General features: G+C 40.6%; 1 protein-coding gene across 16 annotated transcripts in view; it reads right to left on the bottom strand.

Annotated features, from left to right (window-relative positions):
• The window catches only part of PDE8B (phosphodiesterase 8B), a 254,887-nt gene that overhangs the window by 105,401 nt on the left and 126,866 nt on the right, over positions 1–22,620 (bottom strand). For 11 of the 16 annotated variants that reach the window (XM_055232603.1, XM_055232606.1, XM_055232605.1 and 8 more), the window contains 3 exons: positions 18,567–18,626; positions 4,924–5,114; positions 1,597–1,656 (listed from right to left, as the gene is read on the bottom strand). In XM_055232603.1, the coding sequence (XP_055088578.1) occupies positions 1,597–1,656; positions 4,924–5,114; positions 18,567–18,626 (311 nt within the window). The remainder of the gene's footprint in view (positions 1–1,596; positions 1,657–4,923; positions 5,115–18,566; positions 18,627–22,620) is intronic. The other 5 variants (XM_063612151.1, XM_055232600.2, XM_055232594.2 and 2 more) reach the window with 2 other exon arrangements.

Here is a 22,620-nt window from a genome sequence, read left to right as displayed (position 1 = left end):
TGGAAACGCAGATAGAAAACAGGAACAGAAGTCCCAGTGCTGACTTGTGGCATTACCCATAGCTGACTCCTGCCCTAAGGGAAAAGCTATTTTACCCACTTTCTTTTTCTTCTGGAACTCCAAGTTCTATCTTCTCTGACTGTTAAGAAGGCCACAGAAAGGGTTCCAAGGGTATTAATGATGTTTTATTTCTTAACCGGGTGACACAGACACACATTCATTTTATTACTACTCTCTCTATATGAAATATTTTATAATTAAACCAGGAAAAATCGGTGGCATCATAACAAATAAGCCATAGTCAACCATTATTTGTCAAGGACTAGCAAACCTTTTTGCCACATGAGTCAGAAAAACAAGAGTGTTTTGTTCTTGGACCCGTGTAATAGCCAGGCTTGGGAAAAATGCTCTGTGGCCTTGAACATTTCTGGTATTGATGTCCAAGACTCTATGACCTCATTCAGATCTCAGAGTGTCCAGAAGATAAATGTAAAAAAGAGGGCTGAAGGATGCTGATCTTATGTCTCAGTTCCCCTCATTCACTCCCCGTGGAATCTTAATCTCCCACCAGGATGGAGAGGTGTAATGAACCAGTGAGGACAATGTCTCTACTTTCTCTGGACCACATCCCATGGTGGGTATCAAACAAAGGAGAAGACATAGCTCCTAGGAAGACACTCAAGGAGTACCAGGTAAGTAGGAGTCTTCGGTGAGGGTAAGACTTTGAAGCCATGATTTCCTGTTGTATCCACATGGCTTTGGAATGAGGCATTTCAAGTCCCCTGGGCCAGACTTTCCTGGCCTTTGTCACAGAATTTGTGCCAAATGCCATAATGAGGCCAAATCCAACAGGTCCTAGGTCCTAATTAAGGTCTTATTCTCTCCGAAGATAAATACAGCCATTAAAAGACTACAACAAATTTTGTTACCTGCCAAGATTTCTACCACTGTAGCTTGTACAGACAACTTTTCTTCCTGCTGACTCTTTTACTTTAAGTGCTGGCCACTTCAGACGATAAACCCAGCAGAGCAGTCGCTCATCCTACAGTTTCACTGCACCTACAGCACAATCCCTTTTCTTTGCCTTCCAGCATTGGATAAACTCTACTGTCCTGCCTCTAGCCACATAACGGTCCCAACATCAATTTCACAACCCTTGTCTTGTGGATTTAGTGCCCCTTTATTCTCATGCTTGAATATGAAAAAAAAAAATGTGTTTCTTCTTAAATGAAAAACAAGCATATCCCCATCTCTTTTCTTCAAAGAAAAAAAAAAAGATAAACTGCTACAATGTTTTCTCCAGACCACCTCGTCCTCAAATTTTCCATTCATTTCTGGCATATAATGAGTAAACTTTCTCCCTGAGGTGTATGACTAGGTGCTAAAGGCAATTACATAAGATACAGAGAAAAACCTAAATATTTCCAGGAACTTGCGAAACAAACAAAAGCCCCAAAGCAAGATCAAGATCTAAGGCTGGTGTTCTAGGACCCAACACACGCCCATTGCTTAGATAGCTCAAAAACCAGATTACATCTGACAAATATTTCAGAATGAACAGTACTCCTTCCATCTGGGAATGGGAGGTGCACTTACACTCGTGAAACCACTGCGAGGATCACCGTGTGCTCGGAGGGATTTGTGGCCCGGATCGACCTGCAATGAGAAGGCTCCAAGTCAAACAAGGTGATCTGGGCTTTGTTACATTAAATGAATGTGGAACTTCTTCACACTGAAAATGATAAAACATCAAATCTTTCTCTAAAGAAAAGGTCTCAAAACACAGAGAAGACAACAAAGAAAGATGCCCTTGTGGATTAGGACAATCTCTTCATTTCATTAAAACATTTTTTTCTCTTAACTCCCAGGCAATTATCCAATAGGTCAGACCTGCCAATTTTCCACTTAAAAAACTGGCAAATTCCACTTAAATTCCATTTTTTAAAATCGAAACTCCACTCTTCAAAACAAAAATAAATTGGCAGTCCTACAATCCTCTTCTTATCAGTATGTACCTGGGAGAGCTCATTGGGTTTGATCTTTTTTCTTTTAAAATAGCAGATAGTTCCGAAAGTTGAGCTTATGATAAAAATTAAAGCACTTGCTGGCAGCTGGATGTACAAATGCCGGTCAAAGCCAATTAAAGGTGGTACAAAGAGCCACCTCAATTTTTCAGTCCTACTGTAGTTTGTGCTTAAATACTTTAAACAACTTGACCGTCAGCTGGGGCTGAGAAATGTTGCAATATAGTACCTGTCACCGTATAATGTTTGTTGTACTAGGACCACCTGGATATAGTTAGTTTATTCCCTAGGAATTAAACAGGACCAAAATAATCAGGACATAGAATTTTGAGGTCCATGAATCTTCTTAGCTGTGCCATGCTACAGCCCAGATTCTGCACTGTTCTGGTCAGGGGGTTGTAAATTGGACAAACTTTTAATAAAGGCCCACACACTTGAATCTCAGTGTGAATCAGCAGCTTGCTTTGACCTATTCTCTTGGTCTGGCCTCTGCTTATTCTGAGATATCTTGGAAGGGAACCATGATCTCCAAGAACAGAATTACTCCAGAGTAATTTGTGAAACAACACGCATTTGTTTTTCTCTCTGGCTGTGGGCATTTCTGCTCCTCTCTACTTTAATGTGTTTGAACTACCACTCCCCAAGGGACAGCCGGCTCGTATTGCTTCATCCTCTTCAACTCCAACATTTTCTGACCTTTCTCAAAAAATGTACCTTCTGCATCTCCTGTTCCTTGAGCCCTCACACTGTGTGGGAGGAAGGCTCCCGGAAATGATCGGCTGCCATATTCCCGGGAAGTGAAGTTTCCTCTGTCGATAAATGGTATTTGAAAGAGATCTTTTGGAGAAAATGCTATTAACTCACAATGGGGCAGGAAGCATAAGTCAATATCCCTCCAATGCCGGCACAGACTACTTCCCACTCAGCCACCCCACAGGGCAGGTCCTGCTAAGGTGAAGCTACACTTATTTTATACTCAGGAGCCTACTGGATGGATACTCAGTGGAAATACCAGTTAGCACCTAATGAAAAAATACATAGTGTTTTAGATGCATACTCTTATCTCTAGGGAAACACTAAGTACTTCACACCTTCATTCAGTCTTTCCCACCCCAGTAGGCATCATGGGCACACTGCTGGGCTATATCCTAAGGTGTGGGTTTTAGGAAAGAGGCTAAAACATGTAATGAGCATAACTGGGCTGGAGCACACACTCTCTTGGTTTCTTTTGGGACTGGCTTCCATCTTTTGGGTTGCTTCCTGCTGCTTGTCTCTTTTCTCTCGTCTCTCCAAAGGAACTGGTATGGTAAGAGAGACCCAGGCCTCTTCCTGGATGAGAGGACTAAGGGGAAGGTGGGGCTGAGGCTCAAGGACGCATGTTAGGCTAAGGTCCAGTCCTAGCTCAAGGGTGAGGAATCTAGCACCACAGGTGACAACAAAGAATGCACATCTGCCAGAAGCGTGTCACCCACACATCTCCCCAGGGAATGTGTGCTGGGAGTCAAGCATTTGGAATCTGGCCACCCTCAACATGACCAATAATGGTCGGGAAACACACTGCCAGATATGTACATCTGACTTCTAAACTGCATAGACCTCTATTGGTTTTCTGTGCAGCTAACACAGAAATATATTTGGTAGGAAATAAAACTCTATTTCTTTATATTCAAAGAAAAATGTAAAGCTTGTCTGCTAAACTGGGCCTTTGCCTGAATTAAAAGATTTCTTCCCGTTGATTTATTCTTTATAAGTAAAGCTTATCTTAAGTGATTATATGTAGGAACAAAGAAGTGTGATATTTCTACTATAAAACTACATAGGAAAAGTAAGTGAAGGCCAAGAAAAATCAGAAATACTTAGTTTTACAAGACCCAATTCTACTATAAAATCATCAAAAATATTACCTAATACTAAAAATAGCATCCAGATATTTTATGATATACTATATGTATATTTATATACACTATTAAATAGAAAAATATTTTTATGCAGAAAGATGAGATTATTTGAAGCCATTAAAACATATCTAAAACAGATGCTTAAGAAAAATTCTTCTTTGGGAAACTGAAAATCATCAAAGAACAGCAAGATGATGCCTGCGATAAGACACTTCTCTTAATCTACTAATTTCTTGTCAGGGTACCAAAGTTCTAAAAAGCCATTTTCCCACCTTTTATTTCACTTACTAACATTCAAGAAAATTCCAGCTCCCCATGCAATTGGACTCTGTCTTGGTCTAGCATTTAATTAGTGACCTCTTCCATCTAGCTTCAAAGCATTCCACTTCTGCTAAATGAATCCGTTCATCCAGAGCTAACTCTTATGACTGAGCATTTATTTATGAACAGGCCTGTGTTTCCTCCCCAGAGTGCAAGCATTTCTATAAACAAGCAGGGGGTTTGGGTCCCTGGAAGATTTTCTGTTGCTGCAAAGTGGCTGCCTTCGCTCCATGACTGGGAAGCCTGCTGTGGGATCTACCCATCTGTGTCAGGCAGGAAAAAATTTATATTTCACACATTTCCGATGTTCATTTTGGGAGAGAATAATGAAGATTAAAATAGCTAGTTTAAATCCAAACCGTATCTGTGTAATGCGAACTCTGTGAATTTTAATGTTTTTTATGAGCAATACACAGGGTGGGGGGAATACCCTGAGGTTTTCAGGGGAGCCCAGCTCACACCTCTAAATTTAGTACAACTCAAATGTGGGAAAGTAGAAGAGGAGAGAGAAATCTACAGGAAGGAGCTATAGCTTTCACCACAGACATCTGTACACACTGCTTAAAAACATCAACGCATATTTTAAAAATATTTGAAATAAACTAAAGATATCTATAAATGAAATCCATTGTAAGATGTAAAATGAACATTTACTAAGCATATTAAATTAGAGAAGGTACCTGCACACCGCTTCTGCATCGAAGTTCTGAGTTTGTCTATGATCAATTACGATAATTTCATGATGCTTATCAAGAAAGCATTCAAGGGCTGACTCTGGAGTCCGAGCAATATTGCATCTATAACCAGCTCTGTCACAGGCCCACCAGAAGCCATCACTCTGACTATCTTCCTTTGCAAAGATCAGCAAAACCTGAAACACAACAAAAAGAGCATCTTGATATAAATCATCACCCATAGACACTATTAAAAACAAGCCTATCAGCCAGGCGCAGTGGCTCATGCCTGTAATCCCAGCTCTTTGGGAGGCTGAGGCAGTGGACTACTTAAGCCCAGGTGTTCAAGACCAGTCAGGGCAACACGGCAAAACCCTGCCTCTACAAAAAATACAAAAAAAATTCGCCAGGCACAGTAGCACATGCCTGTGGTCTCCACTACTCAGGAGGCTGAGATGAAAAGATTGCTTTAGCCTGGGAGGTAGAGGCTGCAGTGAATCATGATTGCACCACTGCACTCCAGCCTGGGCAACAGAGTGAGACCCTGTCTAAAACAAAGCCAAAAACAATCCCCCCAAAACAACCAAAAGACCAGGCCTATGGTATACTGGTTAAAAATGAGGCCTCTAGAGGGAAGCTACCAGGGTTCAAATCCCAGCTCCTCCAGTTGGTTACAGTGGTCTTTGAACAAGTTATTTCACCTCTTAGGCCTATAGTTTCTTGGCTCTAAGAGTGAAAGAACAGTGCCACATAAGTTAGTTCTGAGAACTGAATAAGCACAGAGAAAGTGCCCATTCACTCTGGTGGTGATTGTTACTCACTACAATTACAAGTATTTCTAATTTCCTAATTAGCTTTGTTTTTAAATAAGAAGTAAAATTATTAATGAGATAGTTAACACAGGTTAGATTATGGTTTACATTTACAATACATATATTTGATTCCAGTTGCAAGTGGTATTTGACTTTAAGTCCCTGGAGGCCACCTCTTTGAACTTAGCACTAAAATACCCATAGACATAAGGAAGTAAGGGAACTCAAAACAACTTCAAAAATGAATGTTAACATCCAATCTTTGCCAGAATCTAGAAAGAATGATCATGAAATGTAAAGCTGATGGAGCTAAGTCAAGGGAAAAGTGCTTCTATTGATGAACTGCCTCATTGAGAAGCAATTCCACCCACAGGAAAGAAGGTAGCAATACTTTACACAGTGTCCCCCTCATCATGCCTTGGGTCCAGGAACACAGATTGTCTGCCAGCCAGAAAGACACAGACTACCCTACCACCACCTGAGCTCATTTATGTATTTATGGTCCATCTCCCTCACTGGAGAAGTAAGCTTCAGGAGAGTGAGGGCTCGGCCTGGCTTGTTCCCTGCTTGTACCCCCCATGCCCAGCACCAGGCTGGCACTTCCTAGATGTTCAGCAAATATTTGAGAAATGAAAAAATAACTACCTGTGGGGTCTTCTGAGAAATGCAAGAGGGCTTTACTATGAATAAGATGTAAGACCACCTCCCAGCAATAGATCTAATAAGAAAAACCTACAATAATCTCAAGATATTGTTAAGGCACTCAATATTCTTCTGCACCCATGTCTGGTTTAAACAATTAGCAATAGAGGGATAGTTTCTCAACATGAAGAGCTTTTGAGTCAATAGTCAATATATTCATCATGGTGAAACACCAAACACGTTTCACTTAAAATCAGAAACAAGCCAAATTGTCCAATCATTACCACTACATTTGAAAAATTTTTTGTTGTTGTTGTTTGTTTGTTTTTGAGATGCAGTCTTGCTCTTGTCACCAAGGCTAGAGCACAATGGCACAATCTTGGCTCACTGCAACCTCCGCCTCCCGTGTTTAAGTGATTCTCCTGCCTCAGCCACCCGAGCAGCTGGGATTACAGGCGCCCACCACCATGCTCTGCTAATTTTTGTATTTTTTTAGTAGAAATGGGGTTTCTCCATGTTGGCCAGGCTGGTCTCGAACTCCTGACCTCATGATCCGCCCACCTCAGCCTCCCAAAGTGCTGGGATCACAGGCATGAACCACATGCCCAACTGAAAAATACTTTTATTAATTGAAAATTGGAAGTATATAGAAAAGTAGAAACAATAATATAATGAAATTCATGTACTCCTTACCCAGCTTCAGCAATAACCAACTCCTAGCCAGTGTAGGTTCATCTCTATCCCTACCCATTTTCCTAGCTCTTATAATAGATTGTGGCAAATCCAGCTATTTTATCTCATCCATATGCTTCTGTGAAATATAAAGATTTTTTAAAAAGAATAAAACCAGAATATCATTTCATACCTAAACCTCTCCAATAATTCCTTAATATCAATAAATATCTGGATATATTATATATGCCATTCTTCCGCCCAGGAAGCTCCTAACTTTTCCAGCCACAGAGTTCCTTCCAGGAAGAAACAGGAGGTGGCTCTCCCAAGAAAAATGAAGGATACAACCTTGTGGATTTTGATAATGAAAGCCTTCAAATCAAACTGTTAACAAGGGAGCCTGAATGAGAAAAATCAGGTAGAATAAACTGGTTGGTGCAAAAAGTCAATAACCTTTTACTAGGTGTAGCTGTGGTATTAACACAAGAAACTCAATGTGCCGAACCTAGAAGTCAAAAAAGGTGAAACATTTCTTGTCTCTCACCTGTCTGGCTGAATTATGGATTTCTAAACAAGAATCTCAGCAATTTATATTTCCTTGACACCATTATGCCTCAATCTTTGACTAATACAGTAAGAATACAACAATTCTCTTGTTGGGCATTACAACAGCTATCACTAATTTTCAGAAACACTGCTTTTAAGTGCTTACGGTATGTTGATGAACAAAATAAAGACTCTTTGCATTGTAGTGGTAGAGGCACACATAATAAATAGAATATTAAGTAAGCAGATTATACAGAATGGTAATAAATGACAGGTGCTATGTGAAACCCGGCAGAGCAGAGTAAGGGGGTCAGGAGTGGGTGCCGGCAGCAGAAGGAAGTAGGCAGTTAGGATAGGTCCTGCTGAGAAAGTGATGTGTGAGCAAATGCCTGAAGGGAAGAGAAAAGCAAGCCCAGTTTATGTTGGAAGGAAAAGCATTCCAGGCAGAGTTCTATAAGCCCCTGGTGTGTTCTAAGGACTGCAAGGGAGCCTGGGTGACTGAAGGGAGGGTGTGAGGGCAAAAGGGTGGGAGCAGGTCAAGTTCATGGCAGAGGGCTAGACCATGATAAGGCCTTCTAGGCCATTTGAAGATGTTACAAAACTGGATTTCACATGGAAACTCACAAAACTGATTGAAGGTGGACAGCTGTATTAATTGTATATTTTTATTTTCTGTGTTTCTGATGCTTTGACTTCTGGGGCTTTGCTGACCCTGGAAGGACTGCCCTTCTCAGGGTTGCTAATTCCTAGAGATAGCACACAATTCTCCTGTGAGCATGCCCTTCATATGCAAATCAACCAATCCAGAGCCCATTCCCCAACCACCACCACCTTTGGCTCTTACACTCCAGGCCACAATTCCCTAACCCTAATCACCCTAGGGCCAGGTACCAGACAACTAGAACCACCAATATGTCCCAGACTTTTCTGAAATTAATCAGACTAGCCTAGCCTAACCCTGCTCACCCTGCCTCACCCAAGTCTTCCAGTGGAAACCACAGTGGAGGCTCCTGCCCGCAATCTCCTCCCACTCCCTCTGCCTCCTGACTGACTGCGGTGCTTCCCACCGTGGCCCTGGGTGTCATGCTGTGCCTCCCGCTCTGGGAGCTGTAACGATTTTTTCAATGCCAATTGTTCCTAGATCTGTTGGCCTTACCATACCTGAATAATAAAATCTGTATGTGTTGCAAGGCCAACAGATCTTATTATTTAGGTATGGTAAGGCACTCGGGAGAGAATTTCTTTGGCTAATATTTAAATTTTTTCCTATTTATAAAAAATTTAGAAAGACTGCTTTTCGATTATTCAATTCCTAAGCAAAGTGAAAATTTATGGGAATAAAGAATATATACTTCAGAGTAAAACACTACAGTAATCACCTTTTAAAAATATCTGCCTAGCTCTTAAAAATAATACCTTCTCCAGGAAAGAAGTAGATCCAAGTAGCCCAAATTGGACTCTTTGTTCCCATCTCCCAGGCTATAGCTGGGCTAATGATATTCTGTTTCCAGGAATTTGGAATTTGAACAGAGAGACATAAAGGCTAGGAACTGGGACCTGTGGCCCATTAAGAATAGAGCTATTGGCTAGGCACGGTGGCTTATGCTTGTAATCCCAGCACTTTGGGAGGCCAAGGTGGGCGGATCACCTGAGGTCGGGAGTTTGAGACCAGCCTGACCAACATGGAGAAACCCTGTCTGTATTAAAAATACAAAATAAGCCAGGCGTGGTGGCGCATGCCTGTAATCCCAGCTACTCAGGAGGCTGAGGCAAGAGAATTGCTTGAACCCGGGAGGCAGAGGTTGCAGTGAGCTGAGATCGCGCCATTGCACTCCAGCCTGGGCAACAAGAGAGAAACTCCATCTCAAAAAAAAAAAAAAAAAAAGTAGAGATACTGATGGAAGAATGTTAAACTGCTGATGTCAAATGGCTCAGAGATGGCCCATGCACACCCTTCACAGGCCACCCACCCTTTTCAACTCTTTCTTGGAGTCTGAAAAAAAAATTGCACTATCCTTCTAATACATTTCTTATTTACTTATGTACTTTTTTGATATAAGGCAGTTATTACTTGCAACCAAAAAATAAAAACAAAACAAAACAAAAGGAATGCAGTCCCTCTTCAGCTTTAATATTCTGTGTATCAGTATTTCTCATTTCTTTGACATGGCCATTTTTTAAGATTTATTGACTATTAACTGAGGTCAATAAATGATTAACTCATATAAATGATTCTGCAAAATATATTTTTGAAAAATCATTACTAATGGTGTTATAACTGAACTTGATCTGTAAAGAGTAACAGCAAACTGACCTTGTGCTTGCTCAAAATAATATGCTCAACATTCATTCAAAGAATATTTATTGATGACTTCTTATGCGAGATGTTAAGAACTGGGAATAAAAAGATGACAGAAATAGCCATAGGCCAGTCTCTTCCCCTGGGCTCCAGTCAAGGAAGCAGATAATTATAATAAATGCACCAATAAGTGGTGACCACAGATAAACAAAGCATGGACAAGAATCCAAGCACAGGATAACAAGCAGAAGGAAGTAGTTTTGTCACATCGATCTCACTGTACCCTTGTAAACACAGCAAAAGAGGAGAAGATGCAGAACTCATCTGGGCTGAAGCCTGGAACAATGAGGAAACCTCTTTCTGGAGAAGAGCTCAGCCAACTTGTGTTCTGTCCATAGCCAGAACATAGCTATCGGCAATCCTCATCTTGCATGGTAGAATCAGACTATAATAACGACCATGCACGAGGGTTGAAAACTTACGTAGTGGGTACATTTTTCACTTTTCGGGTGATGGGTACACTGAAAGCCAGTACACAATATATACACGCAAGAAATCTGCATTTTTATATTCTATAAAAATAAAAATGAAAAAAATGACCATGTAAAGCTATCTTAATAAATAATGGTAAAAATTATGATTGTTTTGTGACCTTTAAAAATTTGTGTCAACATACTGAAAATTTTCTTATTCTTGGTTATAAATATATAGGGAAATGAAAAAATATAAAGCTAAAATTTATTTAATATATTGTAACTTAAAATATTAGAAACATTGAAAATTAAGATGCTTTATTTATTTTAAAAAATTTATCAAGAGTAGTTTGGACAGCGCTTGCCACCTTCTTCTAGTTGTATTAGTTATGATACGAAGTGAGCATCTTTCCTATGCCTTGGCAAATTGTCATACTCCTAACTTCGGATCAGCTGCTGACATTTTATCCTCTGTGCTTTCAGTATCATGCAATACCCCCAGAGCTCCTTTAATTAATGTGAAGTTTTTTGCTGGCCTCACTTCCTCTATGACATCTTCATCCTTTTTGCCACACCACTGTCCTCATTTATGTTGATGAACTTGTATTCACTAACTTCTACCAGCTACATGTCTAGAATCTCTCAAAGACAGCAGTGTCGGCATTCCACAGTCAACTATTTCTCCTCTAAGTCCATTTACATTTGATTCAAATTTCACTCACAGCATTATCATTTTTCATCTCTTCATTGCACTTTCATCTTTGTTAGCTCATTCCCTCTTTCGATGATCTATTTTTGCATAATGTCATTTGGGTTTATCACGGAGAGATAGGAGGCAACACAACTACATGCTTTGCTGTCTGTACTTAGGCTGAATAACAGATAGGCAGAAACCAACCAGAGTCTTTGGCTAAAAAAAGTTATGGTTAAAAAAAGCGATAGGTTACTGATGATGCTGCACATTTGTTATTTACATAGTGATTTGTGGACTGAAGAGCCAGCTGCAAAGTTTATGCTTTATGCATTTATTCACAGTTAAAACACTGATGTAACCGCAATTTGAAACATGTTGTTGGGGGTCTGGTGTTATCTAAGTAAACCATGAAATCTGTGCACATTGGAACTGTACAAAGCAAGAGATACCTGCTTTTCAAAGGTAACTATAAAGACCTCAAAGAAAGCTGAAACATATCTTTTTGAGGATAGCAATAATCTGTCTTTGACAGCTAAATTAGAATGAAACTACTTTATCTGGTGATGGCTAATTATAAAAAAAGATGAAAACAAAAACTAACTTTTCCTCATCTTGAATAAGGCAATATAGGTGTTCATTATTACTAGTGTTATTTCTAAATGAAGGTGTATCTATGTGTCTTCAAATGGATTGTCAGTGTCTACTATTAAACATCCAGTTTTTGGAATACTTGGTTTGGCTTTAAGCAAACACCTGGTAACAGGGAGCTTCCAAAGCAGACCACATACATAGATCACATAAGCTGTGTCTGCATAATACTAAACAAGTGGCCAATTTGATCAGGGGAGGGGTCATTTGAGTTGAAAAAAAAATGGTCTGAGAACTTTCCTTAAATGTCCCTAGGAAAGTGATGCTGATTACAGCTATAGTTTAATGAGAATTTTCTAAGGGCCAGACACTATACTGAATGTACTAGAAACATACTGTCTCACTCAATAACCCATTAGAGAAACTCTTTGGAGTTGGGCATTATCCCTATTTTATAGACATGGAAACTGAGGCTTAGATGGTTAAAAAACTTGTCCATAGCTGCACTGCCAGCAAGATGTGAACCGAGGCTGGCCTGACCCCAGGGCCTTTGCAATCACTATGTTAAGTAACTTACTATCTCTCAGCACCATAATATTTTTACCTATAATATTAGATGAAAATTCTTAACAACTCTATGGTTCTTTGAAACTGGCTGGACGAGGTAGAAGACACAACCTGGTAGCAGCAGTAAGGACAGACAGCAAAAGAAATGCTGACCACAGCAAGTTACTGAGTCTGAACATCTCCATCCCTCAGTCATTTCACTTAATGTGTGAAGGTCAGCTCCCTATGAGGCCACGTGATCTCCAACATATAAAATCCCCAAAATATAATGGTTCCAGAAAACCCATGCCCTACAACATGGAAGAATAGGGTGGTTTTTGTTGTTGCTGTTGTGTTTTTTTTGAGATGGAGTCTCACTCTGTTGCCCAGGCTGGAGTGCAATGGTGCGATCTTGGCTCACTGCAACCTCCACCTCCCAGGTTCAAGCAATTCTCTGCCTCAGCCTCCAGAGTAACTGGGATTACAGATGCCTGCCACCACACCCGACTAATTTTTGTATTTTTAGTAAAGACAGGGTTTCACCATCTTGGCCAGGCTTTGAAAGGAGATGTGACCTTGCTAAGAAAAAGCTTAGATCACAGCTGTGGGGATCCATTTCCAAGTCCAGTTGGAAAGCCCAGCATGATGGGAATGGGGACAGGACTCTCTAAGCAGAAACACATAAATTCTGCACACTGGGGAAGTAAATGTGTTCCAGGTATGGATGAAGGAAAGGCCACTTGATTTTTCAGACAGTATCATGTTGATTTGAATCTCCTGCCTCATAATACTTCCTCTGCTTTTTATTTTCTAGCCAAGATTGGAAAATATGACTTTCCCTGTGGGTCACATCAACTCACCCAGGAGAGACGTGCTCCACAGCACCACTCTGCACTTCCAATCCATTCCATTCCTAACTGTGCTCCTGCCAGCTCTGTGTGGGGTGTGTGGAGCCCCATGGGAGTACACTTCCTGACATGGGAGTAAATTTCCCCTGATGAACTCAGAAATGCACCCTGAAAAGCAACTATATCCTGAAATATTCTTATCAAGCCATTTCCTCCCAAGCCCTAAGGGCTCTGGCTGATGTAGCTAATTAATATTTTTGGCATTGCAGTGAAGCAACAGAACAGTTTTCTTCAAGGAGAAAAAACAGTAAAATAAAAACACTAGGACATAGCTTGATTTTTCTAAGTCAATTGCAATGTCAGTAGCAGAAGCATAAAAACACTAGATATCAATGCACTGAAAGTTAGTGTGTCATAGACAATAAAACTGACCTTCCAGACCTCTCTCTGTGGTCAGGGAACATGGTGCCTTCTCTCTCTCCCCTGCAACACTTAGCATAGAGCCCTGAACATAGGAGGTACTCAGTAGATTCTTATTGCATGAATCATTGAGTCAAACTCTATGTTTGAATGAGACCATAGTGAAGCCATCCTTGGTTCTAAGTTAAGCTTATTATATTTTTTAAAAGAAACTCTTAATTATTGTGTCCCTCACTCAAAGACGGACTCTTTACCACTTGTATCTGCTGTTATTTGGAGCCAAACTCACATGAGGGAAATCAATGGGGTATACCGTAGCATGGGTAATGTTCCAGGTCTTGCATTGGGTGGTGGGCTTATGAGTTTATGATATTCAATTTGTTATTATGTTTCATAGGTTATGAGCACATATCAAAAATATTTTTGTATGTTTTAATATGCCACATATAATACATTCAAATTTATAGACAAGTGTTTTTCAGTTGTGGGAGAGTGGGGCTGTCAGGAGGTACTTAAATTCTGTAAAGGACTGTATCATGTTTGAGAAGACAGAAAGATAGTATAGCGAGACTTTGTTATAAAATTTGACTGCTAAGCAAGCATATTAAAAATAATTTCAGGCCGGGCATGGTGGCTCACGCCTGTAATCCCAGCACTTTGGGAGGCCAAGGTGGGCGAATCACGAGGTCAGGAGTTCGAGACCAGCCTGGCCAATGTGGTGAAACCCCATCTCTACTAAAAATACAAAAATTAGCCAGGCGTGGTGGCATGCACCTGTAGTCCTAGCTACTTGGGAGGCTGAGGCAGAAAAATCGCTTGAACCCGGGAGGCAGAGGTTGCAGTGAGCCGAGATCGTGCCACTGCACTCCAGCCTGGGTGACAGAACGAGACTTTGTCTCAATAATAATAATAATAATAATAATTTCAGGGTAACCACTAAAAGAATAGAAGTATACCTATATTAGAGAAAAGAAAATGTAACTTCAAAAACATTCCCAACTTGATAATAAGCAGAAACAAGAAACAATAAAAAAGGAAAAGGTTAATAAATAGAAAATACAAAATAAAACTGTAACAGTATTCACACTCAATGTAATCAGATTTAACTCACCTATTAAAACACAAAGATTATAGAAAGATTTTATTTCCCATATTTTTATTGAAAAAAAACCCCAATATGCTGCTTAAAAGAGGCTACTCAAAATAAAGTTATAAAGTATCTGCAATCTTTTGTTTCTGAAAAAAAAAAAAACTGAAAAAGATATACTAGGAAAATGTTAAACAAAGGTAGCTGGCCTGGCAATATTAACAACAGATAAAACAGAATATAAGGGAAAAGTAAAGAAGGACACTACATAATGATAAAAGGGACAGTCATCAAGAATATACAATAACCAAGAACTTGGATACACCTAACAACACAGACTCAAAATACCAGCAAGTATTAACAGATATTGATGATTTCAACAAATCTACTGTAATTAGAAACTGATAGATCACACAGTCACAAAATTTAAGTCAAAAATTAATAGAGATGGTTTGAATAGCACGATTAATGAAATTGAAGTAATTCATGTAAATAGGACCCTCTGTCCAACAAATAGAGAATACATCTTTTTATCACTTTTTGTGGAGTATTAATCTAAAAACTGACTACATACCTGGCCACCAAACAAGCTGCAACAAATATAAAAAAAAATCAGTAGCAAAGACATCAAAGCAATTCAATGGGGAGGAATAGTCTTTGCAATAAGTGGAGCTGGAAACAATCAGACATTAATATGGTGGGGTGAGGGGGTTCAGCCTTGACACCCATATCACACTGCACACAAAAACTAACTTGAGATAGATTATAGATCTAATATTAAAAGTTAAAACAATAAAGTCTCTAGAAGAAAACAGGAAATTATCTTCTTGACCTGGGAGTAAAGATTTTTAAAGCACAGAAAGCAATAACCATTTTTAAAAAGTGATAGATTTCTTCAAAATGAAAAATTGAGTTATGAAAATGAATAAAAGAGCCACAGATTGGGAGAAAATGTTCTCAGAATCTGACAAAGGAGTCGTAACAAGAATATATAAAGAACTCATACAACTCAATAACTTTTAAAAATTAACCCAATTAAAAAATGAGGAGAAGACTTGACCAAACACTTCACAGAAGAAAATAGAGGAATGGCCAATAAGCAAATAAAGAAGTGCTCATCATTAGTCATGGAGAAATGCAAATTTAAATCATGATAAGATAATACTACTCATCCACCAGAGTAGCTAAAATTTAAAAGACTCACAACATCAAATATTATCAAGGATTTAGAGTAACCAGAAATCTCATATTGCTGGTAAGAGTGTAAAATAGTACTTTGAGAAAAGGTCTAGCAGTATCTTAAAAAGCTAAACACACCACTGTTCTGGAGGTTTTAGCTAGGGCAATTAGGCAAGAGAAGAAAAAAAAAGCATCTAGATTGTGACATGATCTTGTACATAGAAAATCGTGAGGAATAATACATAATCCTTAGGATTACAGGAATTTCTATATTCACAAAAAACTAATACATGAGTTCAGCAAACTTGCAGGATACAAGATCCTGCAAAATAGAAAGATATTTCATGGTCATAGACTGGAAAACAGAATTGTTAACATAGTAATACTCCTGAAATTGGTCTATAGATTCATTGCAATCTCTATCAAAATCCCAGCTGGCTCCCCGAAGCCCCCACTGAAATTGACAAAATGGTCCTAAAATTCATACAAAGATGCAAGGGACACAGAAAGCCAAAATAATCTTGAAAAATGAGACTAAGTTGGAGGACTCACACTTCACAACTTCAAAACTTACTACAAAATTACAGTAATCAAGACAGTGTGGTACTGGATAAGGACAGACATATAAATCAATGGAATAGAACTGAGAGTCCAAAAGTAAATCCTCACATTTAGGACTGATTTTTGACAAAGATGCCAAGACAATTCAATGGAGAAAAGAAGAGTATTTTTTAACAAATGCTGCTAAGACAACTAGATAAAAATAAAGTCCCTACCTCACACCATAAACAAAAATTAACCCAAAATGGATCATAGAGCTAAACGTAAGATCTAAAACTATAAAACTCTTAGAAGAAAACAAAGAAGTAAATGTTTACAACCTTAGATTAGGCAATGAATTCTTAGATATGACACCAACTGATGAATGAAGAATGATGTTTACAGCACAACACCTTTCAAAGAGAGCTAAAAAGCATTCAAAACAAGTGTACATATTATGAATGGACACATACATACGAAGACTGAGTATACAAATATGTATCATAGTGGTTGCTTCCAGAGAGGAAAGAAAGGGGTAGCAAAGGGATAAATAAAGGGCTTAAACAGTATCCACAATCTTTTGTTTCTGAGAAAAACTCTGAAACAAATAAGACATATCATTAATATTTGATAGAAGTGGGTGTTGGTACACACATGCACCTTTATGAACATTTGAAATATTTTAACATTTGACAACTTACATTTTTAAAAGAATGAGACATCCTTATGAGCATTCATTGCCAGTGTAGCATAGGACAAAAATGAAGGTAAATGAAATTGATCTAAAACCACACTAATCCCAAAAAGTATTCTGGAAATTGCTTTGGGAATAAGTCCTTGATATCAGCTCCTTTATTTGTCATTGCCTTTATTCAAAATTGGAGTACAAAGGACATGGCTCAGAATGATTACTGAAATTTTCCATTTGTTTGTATTCTATACAAATAGTTGTAGCTGGTGTTTATTTTTCTCTCTCCCTCTGCTCCTAAATTTGTTTTCATCAAATTTTCCCAAGCTAAATCTCTTCCTTTTTTTTTCCTTTCCTAGATTTGCATTTCTTTTTCCAACCAACTATAAAACACTACTTTCTTTTTCCATTTGCTCATAAATCAAATAGCACATTTCCTTGCTTGGTTTTTCACTTTCATCTATATGTTGGTTGACTTGTTTACACCTTTTCTGCATCTTTACTTGTCCCAAGTACAGGACAAGATTCCAGGTGCTAATAAGCTACAGTTTTTACAAGGAAGAAGTTAACTTATTTAGGCCTAACAGGATGGCTTATACGCAGATAAGGATTTAGAAATCCTTTTATATATAAAAGGGTACAAACTCCCTCTTCATACATGTTTCTCTTAAGGGGGCACAGGAACCTGGAAGGGCTGCAAGGAGGACACAGTTGCTGCCATTATTAGAGTGAAGTCAGTCCTACAGGTGGTTGGGCCTTGTATCCTTGGACACCAGTTCCTGCTGTGTTACAGAGCCCAGTAGACTGCTTGGCTTAAGTCACATGGAAGATGTAGGGGAGCATTTTATCATCTTCTATTCCCACACAACAGCAACAGCTATCATTTGTCAACCATCTTCTCAATTAATGGTAACTGCCAGAGAAAGTTCTAGGCATCCTATGCTATCTCATTTAACTTACAATCCCCTGAGGCATAATCATCTCCATTTTGCAGACAGGACACAGGGTCAGAGGACTGAAGCAATATATGCAAGGTCACATAGCTGATTAAAGGCAGAGACAAGATTCCCACCCAGTTGTGACTCATGGCAAAGCCCAGCCCTTCACCATTTCATTGCTTCTTCCCTTTCTGGCTACAGCAGGATGTGGGGCAGACTAGTTTTGGGGTGGAAGAGTTGTTCTTTCTCACAATCCACCATGCAATCTATCCATCATATTTATACTCAAAATGGGGAAATGTTTAGGTCTTCAAGAAAACAATTTGAGTCAGGCTGGGCACAGTGGTTCACACCTGTAATCCCAGCACTTTGGGAGGCCGAGGCAGGCAGGTCACCTGAGGTCAGGAGTTTGAGATCAGTCTGGCCAACATGGTGAAACCCCATCGCTATTAAAAATACAAAAATTAGCCAGGCATGGTGGGGCACACCTGTAATCCCAGCTACTTGGGTGGCTGAGGTAGGAGAATCGCTTGAACCCAGGAGGCAGAGGTTGCAGTGAGCCAACATCAAGCCACTACACTCCAGCCTGGGCAACAGAAGCAGGCTCCATCTCCAAAAAAAAAAAAAAGAAAGAAAGAAAACAATCTGAGTCACAGGGCTGAGTAAAGGAGGCGTACCTGAATAGGGTCCTGCGTCAGTCTCATGGGCCCGATGCGCACCTCCGCAGAAGACACCTGCTAAATAAAGGACAGCACAAGAGAAGTGTCAAGTCTTAAACTACACAAATGGATACATCCTTCCTTACGCAACGCATTGCATTATGCCACTGTGTGCACTAAATTGAAGAATCCAGCTTACTGAACTGGAGATGGATTACAAAGCATGATGTATAGCACAGTCCTGTTTTTGTATTAAAAAAAAGTATACATTTATATGTATTGGAAATGTCTTTAAGGATACATCCCCAAATGCTAAGTGGTTGGACTTTTGAGTTATTTTTACTAGAAGTGCCTGGATTTTTATAATAAGCATGTACTATTTTATGGAAGAAAAGAATTCAATTCAATAATTATTTATTGAGCACCTACTATGTGCTGAGCATCATGCTAAGGCCATTATTATTCTGAAATTTCAAAAGAGAATAAACATTTCTCTCAAATCTCGAAGATAAATCACATCTATGGTTTAAGAGCCTTTCCTATGTTTAGATCTTGTTTTTCTTATCTTCATGTTTTACTATGAGGGGCAAACAGCTTAGTCTTACTCACATTTACCATGGATAAATTATTCATCTCAGTTGTATTTCCACAAATAAACTGAGCAACACCACTCCATGATGACCACAAGAGGCTTGTCTCTGCCCCACAACTCCAGGAGTGAGCATAGGGCTCTTCGGTGTTCACTGGCCAACACCATCTGGCTGCCTTTGGCGAGCAGTTAGATGGAAGCAAGCATAAAGCAAATATTTGTCTTTATTTTTAATTACTTTACTGGGATTTCTAAAAGTGACTGTTCTCTAGACTAATTTGGTTGACGGTCTTGACCTCACCTCCATGGATCTAATTTTGTTTTTCTCTAAGAGACTGTGGTCATTTGCCACTATTGGAAGCTTATCCTGCATGCCACACTCTGTACTGGCCACTTGTCAGTCTGAAGGAGCGCCTTCAGCACGCAGCAGCATTTACACAACCAGAGACACTTGCAGTGACCCAAGGGCCATGGGAGGCTTTTCAGTTACAAAAAAACAAACAAGGAAAGCAAACTTTCTTTACATTATACTTTGCAAGACCACAATAATTTCCCTTTCTCCTTTCTTCCCCTTTCCCAAAGCTTAACTCTTGGTGCTGGTGCTATGAACACTCTCCAAAGCACCTGTCTTCTTCTCCTCTGTAGGGCTGATTCTCCCACCCCACCCCAACACAGCAGTGTAAAGAACTGATGTGGGGCGCTTGGGCCTCTCACCAAACCAGCCAGCAGAAAACTCAAAGAGCCCTCTAGTGACTGCTCATCTGAGGTTCCTGGCCCTCTGTGGGGGGTTCTCAGGAGGGCAAGGCTGCCTGTTCTGCTCCCCTTGGGGAGGCAGTCTCCTCAACCATAAGTCCACTCAGCAGGCCTGGCACAATGAAAACCAACTGGAAGCTTTGAGTCCCCGAGCCTGTGAACAAGTTCCTTCAGTGTTTCACTGCTGTGTTCAGGTCAAAGCGACAGGCTCATGTTGAGTGTGGACTTGTCTTACTCTTCTTTTGTCTAAGTAAGTCAGTATCCTGCAAGGCGTGGGTGCTGATACCAGTAGCCTAGGGGCACAGCCCCAAGGGCAACTCTACTGGGAGAGGACCAGCACCAGGGCCTGCTGTGTCACTGGGCTGCCAGCCCTTCGCCCAGCTCCACTCCCAAGCCAGTTTTTGTTATTGAAATAGACACCCTCCTTCCAAAGCAGTGCAACTGCCAGAACCCTGATTAAAAAGTTAATCATTGGGCCAGATGTGGTGGCTCACGCCTGTAATCCCAGCACTTTGGGAGGCTGAGGTGGGCAGATCACCTGAAGTCAGGAGTTCAAGACCAGCCTAGCCAACATGCTGAAACCCCATCTCTACTAAAAATACAAAAAATTAGCTGGGCATGGTGGCAGGCACCTGTAATCCCAGCTACTTGGGAGGCTGAGGCAGGAGAATCGCTTGAACCTGGGAGGCAGAGGTTGCAGTGAGCCGAGATCACGCCATTGCACTCCAGCCTGGGCAACAAGAGCGAAACTCCATCTCAAAAAAAAAAAAAAAAAGTTAATGATTAAAAAGGGAAACTAGCTGGCCATGGTGGCTCATGCCTGTAATCCCAGCATTTTCGGAGGCCAAGGCAGGTGGATCACTTGAGGCCAGGAGTTCGAGACCAGCCTGGCCAACATGGTGAAATCCCGTCTCTACTCAAAATACAAAAATTAGCCAGGTGTGGTGTTGGGCGCCTGTAAACCCAGCTACTCGGGAGGCTGAGGCAGGAGAATGGCTTGAACTCGGGAGGTGGAGGCTGCAGTGAGCCAAGATCACACCACTGCACTCCAGCCTGGGCAGCAGAGCGAGACTCTGAAAAAAAAAAGTGAAACCAATTTAGTATACTAAGATAAATTTGATAAGCCAGGCTATCTTTTCGCTTGCCCTGTGATCTCTCTTGAGTTCACTGCCTCCACCACACACAGAAGCCCCCTCCAACAAGACCACCTGTGAATGATTTCTCCAGCAAAATTAGGCTCCTAAAAGAGTCATTCAGTGACAGAAAATAATGAATGAAATCATAAATAAAAGTTTAAAAGGAATAAAATAAAAAGTGACTCGCATTGGAAGGCCAAGAGATAGGGAAGGACTCCTGCAAGAAGGGCACAGGCTGTCCAAAAAACAATAATTCACCCCTAACCAATACATTGCCTGTATACTTTTCTTTCTTTCTCTCTTTCTCTCTCTTTCCTCTTTCCTCTTTCCCCTCCCCTCCCCTCCCTCCCTCCCTTTCTTTCCCTCCCTCCCTCTCTCTTTCTCTCTCTCTCTTTCCTCTCTTTCCCCTCCCCTCCCCTCCCTCCTTCCCTCCCTTCCTTCCTTCCTTTCTTTCTCTTTCTTCTTTCTTTCTTTCTTTTCTTTCTTTCTTTCTGACAGAGTTTCACTCTGTCACCCAGGCTGGAGTGCAGTGGCGCCTTCTTGGCTCACTGCAACCTCCGCCTCCTGGGTTCAACTGATTTTCCTGCCTCAGCCTCCCAAGTAGATGGGATTACAGGTACCCACCATCACTTACAGTTAATTTTTGTATCTTTAGTAGAGATGGGGTTTCGCCACGTTGGCCAGGGTGGTTTCAAACTCCTGACCTCGGGTGATCTGCCCACCTTGGCCTCCCAAAGTGCTGGGATTACAGGCAGGAGCAATTGTGCCCAGTTGCCTGTATACTTTTCTAAATAATTGATATGTGCATGAAGTGTTGATACAGCTAACCTTACATGGTGGGCTGGCAGGGAGGGGCAGGCGATTTTCAACTCTACCAGGAGAATATCTGATGACTGTGAACATTCCTTAAGTCCCTCTGACGCAGGCATTGTGCCATTGAGCCTGGAAGTGGGGCTGTAACGTTGCTGCTAAGGGACATTCTTCAAACCCCTGCCTCTCACATCTCTACAATCCTTTGCCTCTCTCCTCCCAGCCCCACTTCACTGTGCTCCCTCCCACGTGCTGTCACTCTACCTGCACTACTGGCATGGGTGCCTCAGTTTACCAGCTCCTCTAGTCCTGACCCACATTTTGCTTCGTGTCTCTTGGCTTGCCTTTTCCTTCTTGGTCTGTGCTGCAAGTCATCTGGCCTTGACTTCTGTGTCCAAAAGAGGACAACTGTCCCAAAAGAACACTGGAACTTGTTCTTGCTGACTCTGAGGGCTGGCACTAGGTAGTGACCAGCAGGAAAAAACCTGTAGCAGGTATATTCACAGATGGCAGTTTGCAGAGTTCTGCTTCCGGCACAGGCATCTAAGTGCCTGCATTTCACCAATTTATAAAACAGCAACTATGAACAGAAACAGGAGATCGTTTACTGACATCTGTGTAGCCAGGCCAAGATTCTCTACTTCAAAGAATGAACTTTGAGCAACTGCAGATGCACAGACTCTTCAATTAGTGTATTAGCTCTGATTCCAGGAAGTGGCCAAGTTTGTCAGGGTCGGAGAAACAGATGCAGGGGTGGGGGCATAGGTAACATAATTCCAACACC

This window comes from Symphalangus syndactylus, chromosome 11 (assembly GCF_028878055.3).
Source record: "Symphalangus syndactylus isolate Jambi chromosome 11, NHGRI_mSymSyn1-v2.1_pri, whole genome shotgun sequence".
Lineage (NCBI taxonomy): Eukaryota > Metazoa > Chordata > Mammalia > Primates > Hylobatidae > Symphalangus > Symphalangus syndactylus.
Note: the sequence above shows the minus strand (reverse complement) of the source record. Positions and strands in the feature narration are given on the sequence as shown.